The following is a 23473-nucleotide window of genomic DNA, read 5'->3' on the forward strand; positions in this document are numbered from 1 at the left end:
TTAAATATAGCAACAATATATTCTGTAGAAAGCTATAAAAATGACCTTAGAGATAACTTGCTACATATTATTTATTTATCATATGGCACATTCACATCGATAAAAACACAAGAGATAAAAAACAAAATATGAAATATAAGGTCTAAAATATTACAAACACATGTCTGGTTCAGAGATACATTTTCCCTTCATTTGTCACAGCCAGGAAATCAACAAAGTCTCCATTATAGGCTCTATTTTGGCTTTCTACCACTGATATGTTGGATAATTTATTTTTCAGACCCACAGTTTGGTGATGGTATTTTTACTTATGGATGACATCTGCCCAGTGCGAATTCAGATCAGTATGGTCCACATCGAATGGGGCTGGTCAAATCCAGATGGTTTTTCCAAGATGCGAGGCAAAATTTCACTACACAAATGATTACAATAATACGTTTAAAAACATACTTTAAACCAAGGAATCAAGGCATTAAGAAGAAAACAAACCCTACCTTAATTTCTTGGGGCATAAAAAAGAGAAGGAAAAACAATGGCAGGGTTTGATGACCTATGTGAGATCTTTGAGGTAGTCTACAACAGGAAACAAACTACACAAATTTAAGGGAAACTGTACATATTGATAGAGGCTACAGTTAACAGAATCTTAATGCGTTGGCTGTGCTTTTCCTTCTCTTCTTCTTATACCCCACAGAACTAGAACAGAGCTAGTCTAGGTTTCATCCTAACCTTTTTTTTGTTTCTCAGCTTTACAATATGATTTTTAACCATCTCTGCACAGTTTCTCCGAAGTCACCTGTGCTGCTCTCTGCAAAGCCTCGTCAATGCTCTGTGAGTTGTGAGGGCATTCTTCACCAAGTCTCTCAGGAGGACTACGTAGCAGTAGGTAGCCTTCCATAAAATCCAGAAGCCTTAGGTAGCATGACTAAGAGAAAGAGATTATGGAAGCCGCAGTTTAGCATAATCTCAGAAACCACATATTGCCCACATCATTTAAATTCAATTCTTGAAGCACAATGAGCAAAAAACATGCAAATAGATAATCCTGCAGACAATTTTACTCAGAAGTAATCTCCCTTGGATTTAAGGGCGGTTGTTTCCATATATCAGATTATTATATCTAAAAAGTGTACTATATACAATAATAGAGAGAAAACATAAGTAGGTTTTTCTCTCTTGTAATATAAGAATTCAAAATTACTCAGTAAAGTGGGCTGACACCATACAAGTAATCCTCTAAAATTGAACCTAAAATTTCTGTTGCTAAGCAAGACAGTTGTTAAGTGAATTTTGTCCCATTTTATGACCTGTTGTTAAGTGAATTGCTTCAGTTGTTAAGTTAGTAACATGGTTGTTAAGTGAATCTGGCATCTCGATTGGTTTTTGCTTGTCAGAAGGTGGCAAGAGTGATCATATGATTCTGGGATACTGCAACTGTCACTAAATGAACTATTGTAAGTTGAATGCTATTTGTATTTAAGAAAGATGGAAACAGGTGATTCAATATATACTCACTATTTCAAAATCCCTATTACAAATGTACTAATGCATTCTCTGATAGCTTTCAAAAAGGATTAGTCAAATCCAGAAGAGAATGACAAGGGTTAATAATCAGGATGGTGAAAATAAAACTTCCATGTATATGGAAGTATATCACAGATTCGGTGTTGCACTGAGACACACACAGCAGGAAAAGCTTCTTTTCTTCGACTCCTGTGTGAATTTTCAAGGGAAATTTGGTTAATCTTTGTAGTTAAAAGGATGTTTTAAAAAAGAATTACGGTAAACTTGTCAGAAACTTTAAAAAAAAACATTTCCTAAATGGTTGTGCAGCCTTCATGGCAGGTTTTCAGTCAGTGCATGCTGGATAATGAAAGTATACAAAATATAAATTCCTTACTGAGGATCACAGGGAGGGTGGGTTATGAAGAAATCAAAATGGTGGCTACAACTGTACAATTATAGCATGCCCCTTTTTACCTGCTATAATGAGACTTTTACTGTACAGTTGGAATCTTGACCTTTTGCAACCCCAATCCAGAAGGGTGCTTCATCAGTCTGCCTCTACCTCAGGGTTTCCCAAATTTGAGATGTGTGGACTTTAATTTCCAGAATTCCACAGCCAGCCTGCTGGCTGGGGAATTCTGAGAATTGACGTCCATGCATCTCAAAGTTGTCAAGTTTGGGAAAGTCTGCCTACCATGACTTCAGATGGAAACTATGGTTCCAGACAAGTGTAGATGGTTTTCAGATACTTCTTCCTGATACTTCTACAAATCAGGACTAGTGCTAAATTGCCTGGTATCCAAAACAAAGAATATATTTTAGTCTGCTGTCTCCATTCATCTTAGATATTTCCTTTTATTATTTATAGCATGAATAATAATTGTGTTTTATTATTTATAGTGTTTAGCATTCATGGGTAGGTCAGCTGCTTGGTAATATCACCTTGTTTCACTAATTACTATCTTGAATGAAAAGCAGCAAACTGGAAATGGAGAAGCAGACATGATCTAAACTTTGTTTTCATAACTAGTCAGATGATAATCTATTTTTACTATGTAAACTTTTTTCCCTTTGGAAAAAAGCCTCCAGTCACTCTGAAGATTAGTTCACATACAACAATAAGCCAAATATAACTTAGCATGCTTGTTTATGAATTAACATGTCAAACTTAGCTCATAGAGCAGTGATGGCGAACCTTTTTTGGCTCACGTGCCACAACTGGGGGGAGCACAGGGAGGTCGTGTGCGGGCGTGCCGCACCCATAATGCAATGTGCAACCCCCCAGTGCGCATGCGTGCACAAAAGGCGCGACCCCCCATTCTTACATGCTTTTTCGCCCCCCCCAGGCTCCAGAGGCTTTATAGGAGCCTGGGGAGGGCGAAAAGAGCCTCCCCCGCTCCCCCAGAGGCCCTCCGGAGGCTTCAGGGATCGTCCGGAGGCTTCCCTGAAGCCTTCAGAATGCTTAAAACGACCCTCCGTGCAAACCGGAAGTGACTTCGGTTTGCTTGGAGGGTGGTTTTAAGTGCTCCGAAGACTTCAGGGACCGTCCGGAGGCTTCCCTAACGCCTTCGGAGCACTTAAAACGACCCTCCGAGCAAACCGGAAGTCATTTCCGGTTTGCTCGGAGGGTCGTTTTAAGCACTCCGAAGGCTTCAGGGAAGCCTCCGGACGGTCCCTGAAGCCTCTGGACGGCCTCGGGGGGGGGCGGGAGAGGCTCTTTTCGCCCTCCCCAGGCTCCTATAAAGCCTCTGGAGCCTGGGGAGAGCGAAAAATGGCTTTTAAAAATGGTGAACTCAGTTCGTCATCACTGTCATAGAGTTTACTAACGATGACATTATGGGTCAGCCAGTTTCATGAATCCATCCAATCATGACTTATTCAATAAGGCTTACCTTCTTTGACTTGCAGGTTACATTGTTTCCTTCCATTGTGGTTTAAGATTATGGGGTGATTTTGGCCCCTTAAATCTTTCCTCCTGAAACTGGGAAATAATTCATTGGATTTGGAATTTGTGAGGAACCAAATAGAGTTGCTCATCTGGTAAATATTACTAGTTATCTTTGGCAGAGAACATGCATTGAAAGATAGCAATTTAGATAGAAATGGTAAAAAATACAGCAAGTAGATGAATTCATGTACCATTTTCACTAAAGATGGGGAAAATTTAAGATGTACATAAAAGTTGAATGCAAATGGAGTCCTTAAATTTGGGTGGAAAAACAAAAAAGAACACATTAAGACTGAAGAGTTCATATATTACGGAATAGCAACTGGGAAAAATACTGAGAAAGTTGATGGGTGGAGTTAATATGTTTTTCAGAAAGACAGCAATAAAGTTTGAGGAACAAGAAGGATATATATGAATCAATGCATGGACTTGCTTGGCTTTAGGATAGAAAGGAATGGTGAATGGTGTTGGTGTAAACTCAATTTGGTTGCATTTCTAACTTTTCTTATTTCGTGCCTCTAATTTCTCAGGCCTACAGTACTATTTCTTGTTCCTTTCTTCACTTTGCACAATGTTGCTTATCCCAAAAGGGATTTGGGGATAAACAACTTTTTTTTTGCCATGTTTAACAAGAGACTTTACAGCTATAACTACCTGCAGATGTTTCCCTGGAGACAGCAATTCATGAGAAGGTAAAAAAAGGGCATCTGCCCCACAATCAAGAGGGTTTTTGTTCTTCTCAAGGTAAGAAATTAACACAACAGGCATTCAGTTCAGAAGATAAACTAGCTGCCTTTGAAAAGTGTGTAAAATTACACCCCCCACCCATCCCCCGTCTAGGCTATACTTGCACTATTGTATCCAATGTGAGACATTTACCAAAGATTGTATCAGTGTATCTCAACCTCAGTAGCATTAAGATGCATGGATTTTCATTCGGAATAGGAAGGTTTACTGCAGGCAATGTCCAATCTTGCATTTTAAAGTTACTGAGGTTTAAAAATAGTGGCTAAATAAAAGTGTTCGGTCCCGGAAGGTGGGGATTTTTTGGGTGTGTGTGTGAAAAAAGCAGGTTTCCAATCCAACGACTGAACTACTTGTTTGAATCCTCAGGCCCAACTTCAAAAACAATTCCAGGATATGCAAAAACACCGCTTCGACAAACGCCGTTCCTCCTCTCCCACATACGCCATTTCCCTTCGGTTCTCTTCGGAGAAGAGAAGTCTCGGGGAGTCTCGCTACGAGCCAATCTTAAACAGAGGAGCCGCGGTGTGTCGATCGTTCGGCCATCTTCGGCACATCCAAGGGTTTTTTTTCCCCCTCCTCTCGACCATTTCCGAATTCCTTCGGTTATTTCCGGTTCCTCTCGGGGAATTCCGGCCTCGCTCGGTCTCCGGGGAAGCAGCAGCTGCCGCACCGCCACCGCCGGAGCAGTAGTTAGAAAAGTCTTGGCGGAATGGAAGGTACGCGCGGATGCCCCCTCCCCTCCCCGCGGTGGGCTGGCGACCAAGTGCGAAGCCACGCCCCCCCGCGGCTACAGAGCTTGCTGGAGAGGAGATTCCGTTGGCGTCACTCGCACTGAGCAAGGTCAAAGGTTGCGGCTGGGATGCTTAAGTCGGGTCCAGGGCTTATAAAGTTTATTGGCTGAACCATGTGATCGACTGGACCGGGGAGGGTGGGGACGGCGGCTGGTTCTGGGTTCCATTACAGCTCCGCTTGTCATTCATCGAGCCCTGTTTTTCTTTCAAGAGCCTCAGAGGGTGCAGGATGTGGGTGTGTCCCGCGCCCCCAATCTCCCTGGGGACCCCGATCCTGAAAAGACCATTCGAAGCCTGCAAGCCGAGTTGGCAGCCGCCTTGGCCGAAGTGGAGACAGTCCGAGCTGTGGCTGCAGTGAGTGAAGGCACCAAGGAGGAGGCGGTGGAGGCTGTCCAGCGCCGGTGCCAGGAAGAGGTGGCTTCCTTGCAGACTATCTTGAAAGGTGAACACCTTGCAGGTGTGGTGGGGAGGGGAAGGAGCTATGGTTGTTTTGCCCAAGTGCCTTAAGCCTTTCCTTCTAGACCTGATTGGATCTTGCCTTGGAGGTAGCAGCTCAAAAGTTTTATTTCCTTTCTAGATACCATTTCCAGCTATGAGGCCCGTCTGTCAGCTTTCCAACGTGACAGCCGGGAAACTGTTCGGAGCAGGCTGCCAAGGACCAACCCTCTGGACTCATTGGAAAAACAGATGGAAAAAGTAAGCAACACACTCAACCAGAATCTCTCTTTGAAGGATAATCTGAGTTTCCAGTGGGCAGGGAATAAAAAACAAACCCTATGTCTGTCTCTCTCTGCAGGCACAAGAGGATACTCAGCGACTCCGGGCCATTGTTCTGCCGATGGAGCAGGAAATTGCTGAACTGAAAGCAAAACTGGCCCACGCTGAGAGTCTGGTTCAGGAGCTGCAGAGTGAGGAGGTGAGATGGAAAAGAGGTACAGAAGGAAAGGTAAATATTGGAAGGGATGGGTGAAAGCTGCTTAATAGGCCAAAAAACAGAGAAAAAGGGGAGGAAGAGTAAAGTATCTTACAAACGATACCTGAAACTGATGGCTATCTCAGAATAGATGCCAAGCCTTTGTACATGTAATACCAGAAATGTTAGTCTGCAACTCTAAGCCCAACTGTTGCAGGTGGATCTCTACAAAAAAAATAGATTGGCAAGAAAGACAGAGATATGTGACTGGGACAGAAAATGAATGACGTGAGGACAAAATAAATTATACGGGATGATTAAAAGCCTGGGAAAATTGTAGATGAATTACTAATGGAAAAATTTTGTTTATTCAAGAACATTTATGAACTGCACAATTAAAATTGCTCGGTATAGGTTCCAGACGGAGCTTGGGCCACCTCCTGTGGACCTGACCCGCCCCCGAGTGGAGGACCTGGTAGTCGCATGGAATAGTGCGACTACCGGGGCCCTAGACCGGGTGGCGCCTTTGCGGCCTCTCCTGCGGCGACGAACCACCCTGGCACCTTGGTTTACCGAGGAGCTAAGGGTGATGAAACGCCACAAGAGACGCCTAGAGAGTCGTTGGAGATCCTCCCGTTCCGAATTTGACCGAGCACAGGCACGAGCCTATTTGAAGACGTACCTTGTGGCATTAAGAGCGGCCAAACGTCAACATTGCGCCGCTCTTATTGCGTCTGCAGATAACCGCCCTGCCGCCCTGTTTCGGGTGACCCGTTCTCTCTTGTTTGAGAGACCACGGGAAGCCCCACTACAGGGCAGAGCAGAGGAGTTTGGGAATTATCTACAGGACAAAGTCGCTCAAATCCGGATGGGATGGACCCCTTTCAGTGGTTCAGTAGAGACGCCCGCTGCGAGTCTTGAGGGACCGCTTTGGGAGGAGTTTGACTCGGTTGCCATCGAGGATTTGGACAGGTTGCGTGGACGTCTGCGACCCACCACATGTTTATTGGACCCGTGTCCCTCCTGGCTTGTACTGGCATCCTGGGAGGTTACGCGCGACTGGCTCCTGGGCCTGGTGAACGCCTCGTTGGGTGAGGGGTCTCTACCGGCCGCCTTGAAAGAGGCGGTGGTGAGGCTCCTGCTCAAGAAGCCTTCCCTGGACCCAACGGACCTAGTCAATTATCGTCCAGTCTCCAACCTTCCTTTTTTAGCGAAGGTTGTAGAGAGTGTGGTAGCACAGCAGTTCCCACGTCACCTGGAGGAAAATGATTATCTAGACCCGCGCCAGTCCGGCTTCCGACCCGGGCACAGCACGGAGACGGCCTTGGTCGCATTGGTTGATGATCTCTGGAGGGCCAGAGATAGGGGTTGTTCCTCTATCCTGGTCCTATTAGATCTCTCGGCGGCGTTCGATACCATCGACCATGGTATCCTGTTGCACCGGCTAGAGGGGCTGGGAGTCAGGGGCACCGTTTTACGGTGGTTTGGCTCCTACCTCTCTGGTCGGACGCAACGTGTGTTGACAGGGGAGCAGAGTTCGACCCGGAGGCCACTCACATGTGGAGTGCCACAGGGATCGGTGCTCTCGCCTCTCCTGTTCAACACATATATGAAACCGTTGGGCGAGATCATCCGTGGTTTTGGAGTGGGATATCATCTGTATGCTGATGACACTCAGCTATACATTTCCACTCCGAACCACCCCAATGAGGCCGTCGAAATGATGTCCCGGTGTCTGGAGGCCGTACGGGTCTGGATGGATGGCAACCGACTAAAACTCAACCCTTCCAAGACGGAGTGGCTGTGGCTTCCGGCCTCCCGGTTCAACCAGGTGCTTCCATCTCTGGCCATCGGGGGCGTCCAACTAGCCCCCATGGAACAGGTGCGCAATTTGGGCGTCCTCCTGGATGCCCGGCTGTCCATGGACAACCATGTAACAGCCATGGCAAGGGGGGCGTTCCATCAGGTCCGCCTGATGCGCCAATTGCGCCCCTTATTGGACCGGGATGCCCTACGCACAGTCACCCATGCGCTAGTGACGTCTCGCCTGGATTACTGCAATGCTCTCTACATGGGGCTTCCCTTGAGATGCACTCGGAGACTACAGCTGGTCCAGAACGCGGCCGCGCGGGTGATTATGGGGAGGACTAGATACTCCCCTGTAACACCTCTCCTGCGCGAGCTGCACTGGCTGCCTGTGGTCTACCGAGTGCGTTTCAAGGTTTTGATTATGATCTTTAAAGCGCTCCATGGCACAGGGCCTAGTTATATGCAGGATCGCATCCTGCCTCACACATCCCTACGACCAATTCGCGCACACAGAGAGGGACTTCTCCGGGTGCCGTCCGCCAAACAGTGTCGGGGGGCGACACCCAGGAGCAGAGCCTTCTCTGTGATGGGCCCAGCCCTGTGGAATGACCTCCCCCGCGACATCAGGATTACTTCCGACCTCCGCTCCTTCCGTGTACAGCTGAAGACCCACCTCTTTCAATTATCCGGCCTGGCTCAATCGCAATCGTAATCTTCCCATTCCTCCAAACTGTTTTTAAACTGTCCGTAAATATTAATTTTTTGGGTTTTTACAATTGGGGTATTTTAATAGCTGATCTTAACTGTCTATTGATGCAATTTGTTTCCTCCTCCGTGTATGTATACGTGTATGTATAGGTGTTGTATATGTATGTACGTTTGGTGTTGTTGTTTATGCTCCATTGTACGCCGCCCCGAGTCCTACTTGGAAAGGGAGCGGCTAATAAATCCAAATTTATTATTATTTATTATTATTAAAACTCTGGGCAGTGCAGCATATAAAAGTGGGAGAACAACTTCTGGTAATTTACAAGTCTTCCATTAATGATGGAAAATTCAGAGAAAGTCCTTTATGCCAAGTTATAGACTTTTTTTTAAATCAAAAGGCACGTGCTTCCTATTCTTCTGATTCTAGGCAGCTCACAACACATGAAATAAAACAAAATCCATTTGTAAACCCATTAAATAATCACAGAACTGATTAAAAACTATGAGCAAACCAGCAACTACTGTCAAATGAATCTGAATGCTTTCTTAAAGTGAGATTCTTTTGACCATCTTCTGACATATCAGTGCAGGGCGACATCTAACTTGGTAGAGGCAGGGTGTTCCAGTGGGAGAGCCGCATTACTGAGAAAGTTAATCTCTGGATCCCAGCTTCCTTCCTGATTTCTTTTGGTATGGGGTCCCGGTGCATTATTTCCTCAGATTATGCAGATTGGGCAAACACTACATGAAACTAATTGTGCCATCAAATCTTTTTCAACTCCTAGTGATTGTATAGATCAGCGATGGCGAACCTTTTTTGGCTCGCGTGCCATCAGTGGGAGCGCAGGAGGGTCGTTTGCAGGCGTGCCACACCCATAATGCAATGCGTGACCCCCCCAGTGCACATGCGCACACTACAGGCGTGACAGCCCCCCCATTTTTGCATGCTTTTTTCGCCCTCCCCAGGCTCCAGAGGCTGAAGCCCTCCGGAGGCTTCAGGGACCTTCAGGAAGCCTCCGGAGCAGTCAAAACGACCCTCCGAGCAAACAGGAAGTCACTTCCGGTTTGCTCGGAGGGTTGTTTTAAGTGCTCCGAAGGCTTCAGGGACCTTCAGGAAGCTTCCCTGAAGCCTCCAGAGCAGTCAAAACGACCCTCCGAGCAAACAGGAAGTCACTTCCGGTTTGCTCAGAGGGTTGTTTTAAGTGCTCCGAAGGCTTCAGGGACCTTCAGGAAGCTTCCCTGAAGCCTCCAGAGCAGTCAAAACAACCCTCCGAGCAAACAGGAAGTCACTTCCGGTTTGCTCGGAGGGTTGTTTTAAGTGCTCCGAAGGCTTCAGGGACCTTCAGGAAGCTTCCCTGAAGCCTCCAGAGCAGTCAAAACGACCCTCCGAGCAAACAGTAAGTCCGTTCCCAAACTTCTGGTTTGCCCGTAGGGCTGGTTTTTTGCACTCCGGAAGCTTCAGGGAAGCTCATGAAGCCTCTGGAGGGCCTCCGGGGGGGGGGGGGGGGAGGAGGTTCTTTTCGCCCTCCCCGGGCTTCTATAAAGCCTCTGGAGCCTGGGGAGGGCGAAAAATGGCTTTAAAAAGGGGTGAACGTAGCTGGCCAGCGCACGCATGTGCGTTGGCCAGCTGACAGGGCAGCGCCTTGCGTGCCCTGACAAATGGCTCTGCGTGCCACACGTTTGCCATCACTGTTACAGATTTTCTCCATGATGAACCTGAAATAAATGGTCCTAAAAATAATGAGAGCTGCTGCTATAAATACTTTGCAGTAACCAATCTGAGCCACTTGGAATTCTTTTTTAACTCCCATATTTTTATTTTCAGCATTCCTTATGTAGCTCAGCAGAATCCCTTCTTGCTGACCCCGAGACTGTGCCCACGGATTTGCCTGGAAGTCACCAGGTTCCTTTGATGGAAGGAGGAGTAGCAGAGAAGTTTGCCTGTAGTCTGGACAGCATCTCCATTGCTTCATTTTCCTCTTTGGCACCAAATTCTGGGCCTTCTGTCCGACGCAGACGTCCCCCAAGTCCTGAGACATGTTCCATTGCCTCCTCAACTGGAACCCTGGTGCCTGAGACTATTTATCTACCACCAGTGGGATACCAGCTTGTGTCTGAATCAGAGTGGGCTCAGCTCCAAGAACAGGTTTGTGTGGAAGACAAAGATAGTTTATTATTAGATATATTTCTGTGTATTCATTTAAGGCGCTTTTTGTGCTCTTTCGGGATATAGCCATCCAAGATAGTAATTTCTTTTATACAGAAAGAATATTATGTTCCAAATTACTTTCCAATGCTTCCACTTCAAGATTCCATAAACTTTCTTTTTATTTAACTATCTCTGTTGCTTCTGACCATTCATGCTGTTTTCTGGTGGTCTTCCTTCTCCCCACTTTTGCTATACCTCTGTTTTGGTGGCATTATGAAATTAAGCACCTTAAACTGATGTTGGAAGAATTTGGGAGTATTGCAAAAATGTTTAGAGCAACTTTCAAATATTTTACAGTGGTGCTTAAAGATTTGTGAATCTTTGTGGAATTTCCAACATTTCTGCATAGAGATGACCTAAAGTGTAATATTTTCTTCACAAAAGTCCTAAAACTAGATATAGTGGACCTAATTAATTGAATGAAAACATTATGCCTGTTCATGTGTTTATTGAAACATTATTTCTTTATTGAAAAAGCTACATATTGATGCATGGCAAAAGTGTAAAAATGTTTTTGTGACTCCTTTATTTAAATGGGTTTTTAAAATCTAGTTTTAGAATGTTTGTGGAGAACAGATCATCTTTATGCAGAAATATTGAAAATTCAAAAGGGTGCTGCCATGAAAGGCTTCACAGAGTCACAACAGCTACCTCACAAAGGGTCAGGCCCAATGCCTCTTGTCAGCAGCAGGAGGAAGAAGAAAGCAAGGAGCACAGGGCCTCCAAAAGGGCAAAGATTGGGGGAGGGGGTTGCATACACAAGTGGGGGAAAGTTGAATCAGAGACAAATGTGTCAGGTCAGGAAAAATGAAGCCTAATGACCACAACAGGGACGACTCAAATTGCCATTGCTAACCAGCCCAGTTATGTTTTACCTAATGACCACTTCACTTAATGATCTCAGTCCCAATTAGGATCATTAAGTGAAGACTACCTGAGTCCTTTTCTTGTGATTTCCTTTTGAAGGGGATGATTGTTAAGTGAAATACTGCCCTAAATCAAATCCTTTAAACTTTTATATAACTGCATAGCCTTAAAGCATCCATTGTCTTCCTTCAACCCTTTCCCCAAATACATTTAAAGGGCTCCATAAATTTCAGCCCTGCTTGCTTTAGAGGAAGGGGCACTGTACAAGTACAAGATTGCTTACCTGTAGTATAGGAATATGAAAAGGGCAATTAGTTTTTATATATGGCTTTCTTCGTTGTTGCTCCCCCCCCAAAAACACTCTGCTGATTGAGGCCTCCTGGTTCTATCACATTGTAATTTCTGGCACATAGTACATAAGAGAACTATCAGGCTCCTTGGCGGAAGATTTGTGGGCTGGGAATGGATTTACTTGATAATGATTCTATATAATCAGTATTGTTGTATTGGCTTCTCTATGCTGCCTTTGTACTTTTATTGTTCAGTTATTATCTTAATGAGGATTTTTAGTTGCTTTGGAAAGTTTTTTGGAAGACATTACAGCTAGCTGACAATTTTTTCATAGATTGTCATCAACTTTGTAACTCTCAGAGGGATAATTTGCCACAGTGATAATAAGATAATTCTGATTAGCATAGTGAGAAATACAGGTAATCCTTGCTTCACAAGAGTAATTGGGACTGGAATTATTATTGCTAAGTGATGCAATCATAAAATGTGATGTCACTGACTGCTGCTTAGCAATAGCAATTCTGGAAGTTCCCAATAATCGTGAAGTGAGAACTGTGTGGGTCCTTAAGCAAGGAACTCATGTGTTTGTGATTTCTAATTTCTTGCCAGCTTCCCCATTGACTTTGCTTGTGGAAAGCCAGCAGGGAATGCCACAAATTTCAGTTGCATGATTGCAGGATGCTGCTGCAACAATTAGAAATCCAGGCTGATTGCCTTGATTGCAATCATGTGACTGCATGGGTGCTGCAACTGCTGGAACTTTAAGGGCCAGTCATAAATACCACTTGTTCAGGACTGTGGCAAATTCAAATGGTCATTGAACAAATGTTAAATGAGAAGGATGGTAGAAGGATTATGAGAAATGAGAGATATGAAGCTTTCCCCATCCCCTATATTCTTGGTGGCCTCTTCAGGTGCAACAGCAACATGGAGCTCTGGAAGAAAGAGCAAAGGAGAAAGCTAACCTGGAAGAGGCATTGAGACGTAGCAATGAAGAGTGCAGTAAGCAGGTAAACTCCATGTCTTGGAACTCACGTTTGTTCTAATGTTAAATTGGATATCTCTCCTTTCTCGAAGGACCTTGAGATGGAATACAGGATTAAATCCATCTATTCATAAAGCATATGAAAATAAGACATAAAGTACTAAATATTAATGAGGACCTATATTAAATGACCTATATTAAAAAACAGTCAGGGAATTGCACAGCTGGTGTCCAAATGGAGTCAGAGATGCTGATGAAAACTTGTGGTTTTATATAAATAAATATATTTACAGTAAATAAGAGAGGCAAATAGGAGCATAGTCAGGTAAATCAATACAGAGGGAACATCATGAGGAAAGAGACCAGACAGGGCACATAGGGCAAAAAAGGCAGGAAATGAAGAACCCCCACCCCTTTACTCACAGCAACCAATCACAGCTCAGATTCCCTCGTGATAGCCAGCTCTTTAACCAATTAGCTATAACTGTGTTCTTGCTCAATGTCCAACCCTTCACTGTCCCAACTATTAAAATTTAAATATATTAACAAACACTAGTAATTTCATAGAAACATCCATGTAGAAATAGTTTGTCATTGCTTTCTACTAGAATGTTTTATTTCCTAGATTGGTCTATCATTCCTAAAATTTTCTGGAGGTCTCCAAGTACTAACCAGACCTGACCAATATCCAGGACAAATTCTTTCAGATGTTGTCACTTTCTGGAATTCTATCAATAGTGTAGTTAAAAATAAATATTCAGTCTCTATTTATGAGAAGACAAAAGGGCCTGCTTGGTATTTGAAAAATAATTGTGGGTGGTAGGCTGTTGTCTCACAACTGAGAAGACCCAAGACTTCTTTCATCTGAGGTCTGTGGGTAAAAATCTCTCAAGGATAATGTAGATTTCCAGGTCGATGCATATACTGCAGAAGGAAGTATTCCTTCAGATACTATAAGCACCAGCTTGCATATATCTTTAAACATTGAGCTAAGAGATAAGGTATTGGGTGAATGTAGTCCCTAAGCCAGTGATGGCGAACCTATGGCACGCATGCCACAGGTGGCACGTGGAGCCATTTGGCAGGGCACGCAAGGTGCTGCCCTGTCAGCTGGCCAGCGCGTATGTGCGTGCTGGCCAGTTGAGTTCACCCTTTTTTAAAGCCATTTTTTGCCCTCCCCAGGCTCCAGAGCCTTTATAGGAGCCTGGGGAGGGCGAAAAGAGTCTCCCCCCCCTGGAGGTCCTCCGGAGGCTTCATAAGCTTCCCTGAAGCCTCCGAAGGGCAAAAAACTGGCCCTACGGGCAAACCAGAATTTTGGGAACGGACTTCCGGTTTGCTCGGTGGTTTGTTTTGACTGCTCCCGAGGCTTCAGGGAAGCATCCTGAAGGTCCCTCAAGCCTCTGGAGGGCTTCCGGGGGGGGCGAGGGAGGCTGTCCCTAAAGCCTCTGGAGCCTGGAGAGGGCAAAAAAAGCATGCAAAAAATGGGGGTTGTGCCTGTAGTGCATGCATGCGCACTGGGGGTGTCATGCATTGCAATTATGGGTGCAGCACGCCTGCACACTACCCCCCTGCGCTCCCCCCACTGATGGCACGTGAGCCAAAAAAGGTTCGCCATCGCTGCCCTAAGCCATAGCCATAAATTATAGTCTGTAAGGCTGAGTTTACACCAGATGTTAAGCCAAAATCAAGCAAGCCACATTACAGCATATTGCACTCTGCAGACTTAGTCACAAACTTGCTAAAGATAACATGAAATCCATAGGCAGTTTGGTGATTTTTAACCTGGCACATTTCACTTGCAGAGCAAAGTCTTAACCACTGTGCATTCTGTGCACAGAATGTCAACTTTCCACAAGCCAGTTTCCACAAGCCAGTCTCCCTTTTTCAATTTTTCTGAGTAGGTTCAGGTTCTTTTGACTCAGATCCAGACATCAGAAAACATTCTCCAAAGCCTCCAAGCCACCGTGAGTGAAACCCAGCGGAAGACCCAAGAGCAGATGGTGAGTAGGGTAGATGGGTGCTGGTGCTGGGAATGCAGCAAAGGATAGCAGAAGAATCGGAAAAGAAGCTTGGGGAAAATGATCCTGCTTTGATGTATTCAATTTGGGATCTTTGGAACTCAGACTTTAGGTAGGAGGAGGTCCAAGGCTACTGACTTGTTCATTTAAATGCTACCTGGCCTTCTGCAGTAGAGGCTGAGAAAATAAGGTAGGAAATAAATTGCCTATCTGTGATGAGTAGAGCCTCAGTACAGCACTCTTATCCAGATGCAACTATACAATATACTGCTGGGGACTTGAGGACAAAAGAAAACCTGTACTTCTGATTTTTCAGAGTTGCAAGTGCAAGTTGTTGCTAGGACATGCAGTGTTTCCCTACTAGGGATGAGGAGCTTGTGTGTCTTATATATTACAAAATAGCTTGAATAGTCTTCTTCTAAAAAGTTGGCATATATATTTCTTTTTCCAAATGTGCCAATAGGCGCAGCCTATAAGTGGTCACAGTCTTCGACTTATGACCACAATTGAGCCCATTTCCATTGCTAAGCAAGGTAGTTGTCAGTTATACCCCATTTTACGACCTTGTTGCCACAGTTGTTAAGTGAATCACTGCAATTAAGTGAATTGTGTGGTTGTTAAGCGAATCTGGCTTCCCCATTGATTTTGCTTGTCACAGAGTGATGACATGATCCCGGGACAGTAAAACTGTCATAAATATATGCCAGTTGTCAAGTGCTCAAATTTTAGTCACGTGATCACGGAGATGCTGCAATGATCGTAGGTGTGAAAATCGGTCACAAGTCACTATTTATAGTGTTGCTTTAACTTTGATCACTAAACAAATGGTTGTAAGTCGAGGATTGCTTGTATAACTTGTCCATTGTAGATTTGACAATTACAGACCTTTCTGTGCTTGCTATTCTGGATAAGTGTTCTTCAGAGGTCCTCTCTTGGAGACATCAGTGGAAGGATACTTGTTGGTTACCCTCTCCCCTCTTGTGGTACTCTTTTCCAGGCTGATTTGTCTGCATCCCACAAACGCCTCAGCTACGAAGTGCAACGTCTCAATGCCGAGAATGAAGGACTGCGGGGGATGAGTTCCGAGGATTCTCCCCCAACAGATCATGAAACTAGGAGCTTGCCAAGCACAGTGCCGGTACCTAGACTCCAACTTCTGCTGATATTGAGCTTGAGGAGTGACTTTGCTAGTGTTGCAGGAATTAAGTTTCATCTTTAATAAAACAGATTTTTCTCTCTCTTTTTCCTTCCTCAGGAGTTGCAAGCCATGGTGTCCAAGCTGAGGCAAGAGTCGGCCTTACAACTTCGGGCTGCAGAGCATCAGGCTGAGCGCCTGCGAATTGAAATTATATCCTTGCGGGAGCAGCTGAATGAAGAAACAGCATCACAGTCAAGCCTGAAGGGGGCGCTGGAGAGAGAGCGGGAAGAAAGAGGTGGGCAGGGGAAAGTGAGGAATGATTGTGATCCTGATTGTATAGATAGGAATGAATCTCTAGAATTGACAAATGATAATTTTTTTAAAAAAAAACCCAGTTCCTCTGCATTTAGAAGCTTGATATGAGAATTCTCTTTAGCATTAACAGCTTCTCCTCTTTGTTTCCTTTTCTCCTGCTACTTCTGACTGAAAGAGCTTTTGCAAGGTAAGATGCTCTCAAGCTACATGGTCCATATATTTCCATTGTACCATTTATGCATGTTCACAAACTGGATTTCTTGTCTTGCGTTCCAGCCTCTTTGAATAGTATTCAGAGTGAGATGGAAAGGCTGCAGCAAGGGCAAGAAGAGCTTAATAGAATTCAGGTATGCTTGAATTTCTATCCAAAAATCTTGCACTTCTCAAAACTTGGTTCCACTGTATTTTTTTCAGACTGGTGTCCTTGCACTGCCTGAATTCTCAGAGATTTCACAATCTCTCAATGTTTGATGGGAGTTCAAATTCTAACCTATCCAGAAGCCATCACATTGGGAAAGAGTAGTTATTTCTGCCCTCCCATACCTTGAAATTTCACATCATAAAGCAATTTGCTCCTCCTATAATTTATTTAATTTATTTATATAATTTATTTTATAATTTTAGTGACACTTGACTTTTTCATTGGGTTTCGATAAACATTAGCAATTGGGCCTGCAGAAATGCCTACTGCATTGAGTTGACTATGCTTGGCTCATGGGTTCCTTACCCGTGTAAGGTTGGTTTAAGTAAATTTGTTGCAAATTTGCTAGAATCTTTGAATGCAAGGGAGTTTTCTCCAAACAAAAAAGAAAAAATCAGACCAGATGATTCCATGTTATGTAAAGTCTAGGGAAGAATCTGAGAGAATCAAAATGTTTCTTACGGTGCTCCATGATTCCTCAAAACCAACATGATCCCACAAATGATACTGAGAAAGATATTTTTCTAAATTCCGATATTAGGCTTCAGTTTTTCTCCTAGGCATTATCTAAAGCAGGGGTCTCCAAACTTGGCAACTTGACGACTTGTGGACTTCAACTCCCAGAATTCTATGCTGGCTGAGGAATTCTGGGAGTTGAAGTCCACAGGTCATCAAGTTGCCAAGGTTGGAGACCCCTGATAAAGGACCAAGTTAAGGAGGGCTGCAAATACTTCTGTTAATGTATTGGGCAAAATTGAGGCACTTTAGAATCCTGCTTCTAACTAGGATTCTACCTAACATTTCCTCACTTTAATGTATTAGTAATCACCTCAATTATACCTGTGTTGGATTTCAAGAGTCTACAAAAATGATCCTAATTAATTGGATTTGAGAAGCTGATAACATTAACTGTTAAAATCTATTGCTTAGTTGTAGACTAGACCTGTCAACCTTGTCAACTTTTAAGACCTGGGGTCTTCAACTCTCAGAATTCCCCCAAATCCCCAGTGAGCGATGCTGGCTAGGGAATTCTGGGAGTTGAAGTCCCCAAGTCTTAAAGTAGCAAGGTTGGACACCCCTGTTCTAGCCTTTTACTAAATTGCCTTTCATCTTTCAGTTTGAGAAAGATGACCACATTGTCATTTCCCCCCAAATATTTCTAAAATGCCCCCAAAGAAATCAATGTAGTTTTACTGCAAAAGTTATCTTAGCAGCTGACCAGATCGTTTTAGGTCAAGCCTTGTTGCAAATGCAGAGGCATAGTGCTCTAGAGCAGGATCTCTGGAATTCCTGACCGATAGAACATCCCAAGCTGGAGGAGTACAAATATTTGGAAATGGGAAGATGAAAAGGGAATATGGTTGAAAAACAATGGCAAAATCATATCTCATAGAAGAGAGGCCCACAAAGATCTACCTAATGATGTAGATCTTTTCTCACGAAACAACTTTAAGCAGTAGTAAGTGCTCTAGAGAAATGTGTTACATTTCATATTGTCTTTATAGGCAGGTTACAGTGTACTATTCCATATGGTGAGAACAGCTGCCCCCCCCTCCGCAATTGAGTCCACTACTGTTGCAGTCTTCATTAATCCAAACTCTCCCACTTGTTTTAAAGAATGACATGTTATATGCAGTAGCAATCACCTACTTCCAGGGCTGTGTGTTTCAGTTCTTCAAAAAAATGTTTTAACTCAGTTTCTCTAGGGCTGACTTACAAGACTTACAAGATCCTGGGATCTCTTCCTGCAGGTCTCCGAGATGGGGCGTGGGAGGAGTCACTGATGGGTATTAACGCAGCCCATTTGTCCAGAGACTGAGGTAAATCTGAGGACACTCCCTCTGCTCCTCCTTCTGACTCTCCAGATTAACCTCAGTCTTCGGCCCAAAAGGAGCTATTTCGGTGATTCTCCGGATTACTATCCTTGTTTTACTTCTCTTCCTAATTCTTCCTAAGCCTCCTACCTCTCTCTCCTGCACTTCTCTAGCCTTGCCTTAGCATGAGCTGCACTCGCTGCACTCTAGCAAGCCCTGAGCCACCGGTATCTGGGGGGGTGGGGATCCCAGGCCGTGCGCTGCGGGTGATCCCACACGGGATCACTGAACCACCAGAGGACAGCATGGATTCTCCAGGCGACGGATTATCGGCACGGGTAGAGCGGCTCAGTCGGAGCTGCTTCGGGCAATCAGACCACACGGTCGGCGGTCACCATTTTGAATTGAGGGCGCATGCCCGAAGCATAGGGAGGTGCACTGGTTTCAGTCGCTGCAAGCGCTTCCAGCACAGCGTTTGCCGAGGAGGGCTCGTTGGGCCTGGGCTCCACCAGTAATCCGGGGAGGGCTCTGCTGATGGCAGTGCACCAGTCTCCCTTCGACCCGCAGATCGGCGGGTGGCTGAGAAGAGCATGGATGCGAAGGAGCGCTGAATCCGCGCAATAGCGAAGAGACTGAGGACCATCGTGAGAGGAGGTAGAGAGAGACGAACCGTGAGTAGCGCGATGGCGGATTCCATCAGGAGCAGAGGAGCGGCTGCTTCAGGCTCCCCAGGAGACTCAGACCCGCAAGGGACCCTCTCAGGAGGACTACCCCATGTCGAGGGGGAGATCCCTTCCTAGGAAGTGCTCTTCCAAGTCTTCCAGGATGGAAAGCCCAGGCAGGAGGCCCCCTTAACTAGAGCAGCTGGTAGGAGGGGCAGGGATATCATCAGCCCCTCACCAGCCAGATCTCGTTCCCCTTGCAGGCCCTCTCCTCTGGCTGAGGATCCTGGCTTTCCACGTAGGCCCGTTAGAGAGGGCAGCCCCTTATCTCCCCCCTTATCGCCCTCCCACTCTCCAAGGGCAAGGGGAGATCCATTTGGCCGCAGGGCAACGAGTTCCCCCAAGCAGCGCTTGGCTCCTCAATCTTCAGGCACTAGAGATGACCTGGAGCCTCCAAGCCTTTCTCCTGCCTACCCACAACTCTCTGAGAGCTTCCAGAACGGGATAGCCAGAGCGATCGCGGATGGTATTGCTTCAGGCATGCAACATCAAATTCAGGGAGCCAGGCATAGGTCTGCTCGTGGGGCTCCAAGAGAGCAGACAGTCCAGCCCGAGCCTTCAGTCCCCAGAGAGCTCAGAGCTTCCTCCCCCTCCACTGCCAGTGTGGGCTCAGAATCAGAGGGGGAGGAGCAGAAGGATATGCTGTTCTCAGAGGACGAGGATGCCCTAGCCCCAGAGACCCCAACCATCAGGGGCTTATTTCCTCCATCCTTGCTACGCAAGGCGAAGGCCACAGCAGATCTGGAATCCACACCAATTCCAAGCCAGAACCCCACTACTTCCAACACTAGTGGGGGAAATAAGAAGGGTCCTTTCCACAGGCCCCAGGTGGAAAAGGAAGAGATCCCCACTCCAGACCTCTTCCTGGAGGTTCTCAAGTCTCAGTGGTCTAAGCCCAGCTCCTTCCCCACCCCAGGGAGCAATGATTGCAGATTTTATAATCTCAATGCTTCTTTCGCCCAGGCCTTACAAGTTCTCTCCATGGATGTTTCAGTGGCTGCCTTAGCTTCCTCCTCTGCTGTTGTGACAGGGGATATATCTAACTGCCTGAAGACAGAGGACAGAAGAGAGGAGCTGGTCATGCGTAAGACCTTCCAGGCTGTGTCATGGGTGATTAGGGCGGCGGCGGCCACCTCTTTCTTTAACATGTCCACCCTTCTATGGCTGGAACAGATCCGAGACAGGACACCAGCATCAGACGTGAGGCTACTGCAGGACATTACGAAGTTGATGGCGGCCACCCAATTCTCGGCGGACGCCACCCTGGACATGGTAAGGTATTCTTCCAGGGCTTCGTCTTCCTCAGTGGCATCCAGATGTCTACTGTGACTACGCTACTGGCAGGCTGAGTTCCGGGCGAAGTGGCATTTGGCAGAAGCAGAGTACACAGGGGACAAATTATTTGGTCCTTCCCTGGATCCCATCCTTGTCGAGGACAAGAACAAGCGGAAGGTCTTGCCGTCTACATCCAGACCACTGGGCAGCGCCTTACTCCAGGAGACCTTCCTATCGACTTCCTGAGCAGGATTTCCAGCAGCAGAGGTACTCTGCTCCCAGGTATCCCAGGCAGGGAGACAGGCAATTTTCCAGGGACAGATATAGGTTCCAGCAGCCCAGCAAGCGGCCCTTTCGAGGGAAGGGAGGAGAGCCTACAATTCCTCACCCTCCAGGTGGTCTTCCTTGTGGCGATCACCTCTGCCAGGAGGGTGTCCGAGCTTAGTGCTCTATCTACCAAGCGGACCTCTGCACCTTCCACAGCAACAGGGTCGTCCTCAGACTCGATCCAGTCTTCATGCCCAAGGTCAATTCCCCCTTCCACAGAGGCCAGGAAGTAATCCTCCTGGATTTTTGTCCTTCTCCCTCATCAGAGAGAGAGATGTCCTGGCACTGCCTGGACATAAGAAGGGCACTGCACATCTACCTCAAGCTCACAGCTGTATTCAGGTGGTCGGAGGCTCTCTTTGTTTCCTTCCATCCCTTGGCCCAGGGAGCCAAAGTCTCTCCGACCACCATCAGCAGATGGATAAGGTTAGCCATCTCCAAGGCCTACGAGGCTCCAGGGCTGCCGGTGCCATAGGACATCACCGCACATTCCGCTCAGAGTGCTGCCATTTCGGTGGCCTGGCCACCCAGGCACCCCTCGAGGACATCTGCAGGGCAGCCGCCTGTTCCTCTCCTTCGCCCTTTATCAGGCACTACCGGCTAGATGCATATGCCTTGGGTGAGGCATCTTTCAGGAGGAGGGTCCTTCAGGGTGTTCTGGACACTCGGGGGACTTAGGCCCAATGATCCCTCCCATGGACATCTAGCTTTGGTATGTCCCATCAGTGACTCCTCCCATGCCCCACCTCAGAGACTGTCTGTTGGACTGTCTGCACCAGGGCCTGAGTGGGTTATCTACAGGTCAGTCAGGGACCTGGGAGGGAGTTGGGTGGTCTCTGTCTCTTCCTTCCCAGGTTCTACTTCAACTGGACCATCAGTTAATCTGGAGAGTCAGAAGGAGGAGCAGAGGGAATGTCCTCAGATTTACCTCAGTCTCCAGGCAAATGGGCCGTGTTAATACCCATCAGTGACTGCTCCCACGCCACCCTCGAGACATGCAGTTCAGGTAAGAGCAACTGACATTCTCTCAGCCACTTTAGTAGTTGTTTGTGGACTGTCCAACCACAATAGACGTAAGTGTTGCATCTGGAACACCTTCACTGATTCAAGTTTCACAATTGCAAAGTTTGAGAAGAAAAATGTGAAAGGATGTAGGCAAAGCAGAGAAACGTTGCAGGGCTAGTATTGCTCTTTCTCATGGTGTTCCAGTCGGAAGGCAAAGCCTCGTTCAGATGGAAAGCATTGTCTTAATATTAACAAAATTGTTGTGGGACTCAGTCATCTTCCTTCTTTATACTTTAGATGCAACCTGATGTGAGAGAAGCCAGTACACTACCAGGGAGGCCAGAGGCTTAGACTGACTATGAAGAAATTGTGCCTCTCTGTCATCCTATCCCTGACACTCCAGAAACCTCAGGGATATCATGACTTTCCAGGCACCAATGGGTCAACTTGCTCCTCCAGAGCCTCTCCAGGTCTTCTCTCTGCATGGATAGGAGTACCAGAACTCTGGAGGTAGGGATGGTTGGGTTCTTTTGTTACTCCCCTCCCCCCAACCCTCTAGTCACTGGAACCTCCAGAGCACAATAAATAAGACTTTTTTGTAACTTTCTTAGCCTTTGCCTCTCTCTTTCAAGGTTGGTTAATTAAGGTTGAGGTGGTGGGGTAGCACAAAGTATTATGACTCTGGCGAAACTTCACAGCATGAGCATCAAAGTGGCCTACTCAAAACAAAGACATTATGAACAATGGCACCTCCAGTATCAAGATAAAATTGCAGCTTGCAAACAGTTTAAACATTAATAATAAATACTATTTTGTGTTTATGTTATCCTAGCTCTTTTATACGAGGCAGATGGAAAGAATTCAGCTGAAAGGGCTTCTGTGGTGACTGTTTCTTGCTTTCTTCCTTTTGTCTTCTTTTCAGAGGCCCCTAGCAATCTCTCTCTCAAACAGCTTGGCTTCACCCTGTGTACCAAATTATAGATTGCTAAATAAATCAGAGTGGTTATATCTTCCATATCTCTATGTCAAAGCCAAACAAATGACATTGTTTAGCCTGATGTATAGAACTAAGTTCCCACCAAAAGCCTGCGAAATCAACGTGTGAAGTCAAACTTGCAACTCCTAGCTCAAGTCTGACTCAAGATTCAGGTACTCCTATGTACTATATCCTTGAAAATAGTCGGTTTATATGGGACTTCTGGGTGAAGGAAATGGCAGATTGATACATCTTTGAAAGCATGGAGACAATACTGAGGCTGGAACTCTGACTTGGTGGTGAGCCCAGTCCTCAGAGCTTTCCTGGACAAGGAAAAGCCAAAGAGATTACCCAATGCCCATGTACAATCCGGATCTCAGCTCCTTGTGAGGAAGTCTAAAGAATCAAAAAGAAACGTGCAGGCACATTGTAAGTAAAGAGTACTGGGAACTATGAAAGGAAGGTTTACAGCCCCAGCAAAGACTATCCAAATCCCACTTTCCTAAACACCTTGGATTACAACTATCTCACAGCGTAACTGATCTTCAGGATGGCAGTTTCATTGGACCATCTGGTAAGTGCTCATATGGCCCACAATTTATTTAACAGAAAAAGAAGAGATGAAAAAACTATAAAAATTAATTTGCTGCAAAAAAGCACGTTAAGAGTTTGAACTATAAAAGTTGTA

General features: G+C 45.8%; 1 protein-coding gene and 1 long non-coding RNA gene across 3 annotated transcripts; one reads left to right on the top strand and one right to left on the bottom strand.

Moving 5' to 3' along the window:
- Window positions 1-59: 59 nt before the first annotated feature.
- On the bottom strand, window positions 60-4583 carry LOC309381447. 2 transcript variants are annotated; one of them, XR_014173558.1, is made up of 3 exons: window positions 3399-3475; window positions 1516-1713; window positions 60-925 (listed from the first exon to the last, which is right to left on the bottom strand). It is a non-coding gene; the product is annotated as an uncharacterized lncRNA (long non-coding RNA). The 2 variants fall into 2 exon arrangements; XR_014173557.1 differs by lacking the exons at window positions 1516-1713; window positions 3399-3475 and adding an exon at window positions 4334-4583.
- Window positions 4584-4778: 195 nt separating this feature from the next.
- RABEP2 (rabaptin, RAB GTPase binding effector protein 2) lies at window positions 4779-22411 on the top strand. Its single transcript, XM_081932443.1, has 11 exons — window positions 4779-4917; window positions 5204-5434; window positions 5570-5688; window positions 5789-5908; window positions 10248-10568; window positions 12704-12799; window positions 14676-14774; window positions 15790-15930; window positions 16048-16225; window positions 16522-16592; window positions 22107-22411. Exons 1-11 carry the CDS (start codon window positions 4911-4913, stop codon window positions 22158-22160), a joined length of 1437 nt encoding a protein of 478 aa, XP_081788569.1. The 5' UTR covers window positions 4779-4910; the 3' UTR covers window positions 22161-22411.
- The last annotated feature ends 1062 nt before the right edge of the window (window positions 22412-23473 follow it).

Source organism: Natrix helvetica, assembly GCF_964273705.1.
Source record: "Natrix helvetica genome assembly, chromosome: Z".
Classification (NCBI taxonomy): Eukaryota; Metazoa; Chordata; class Lepidosauria; order Squamata; family Natricidae; genus Natrix; species Natrix helvetica.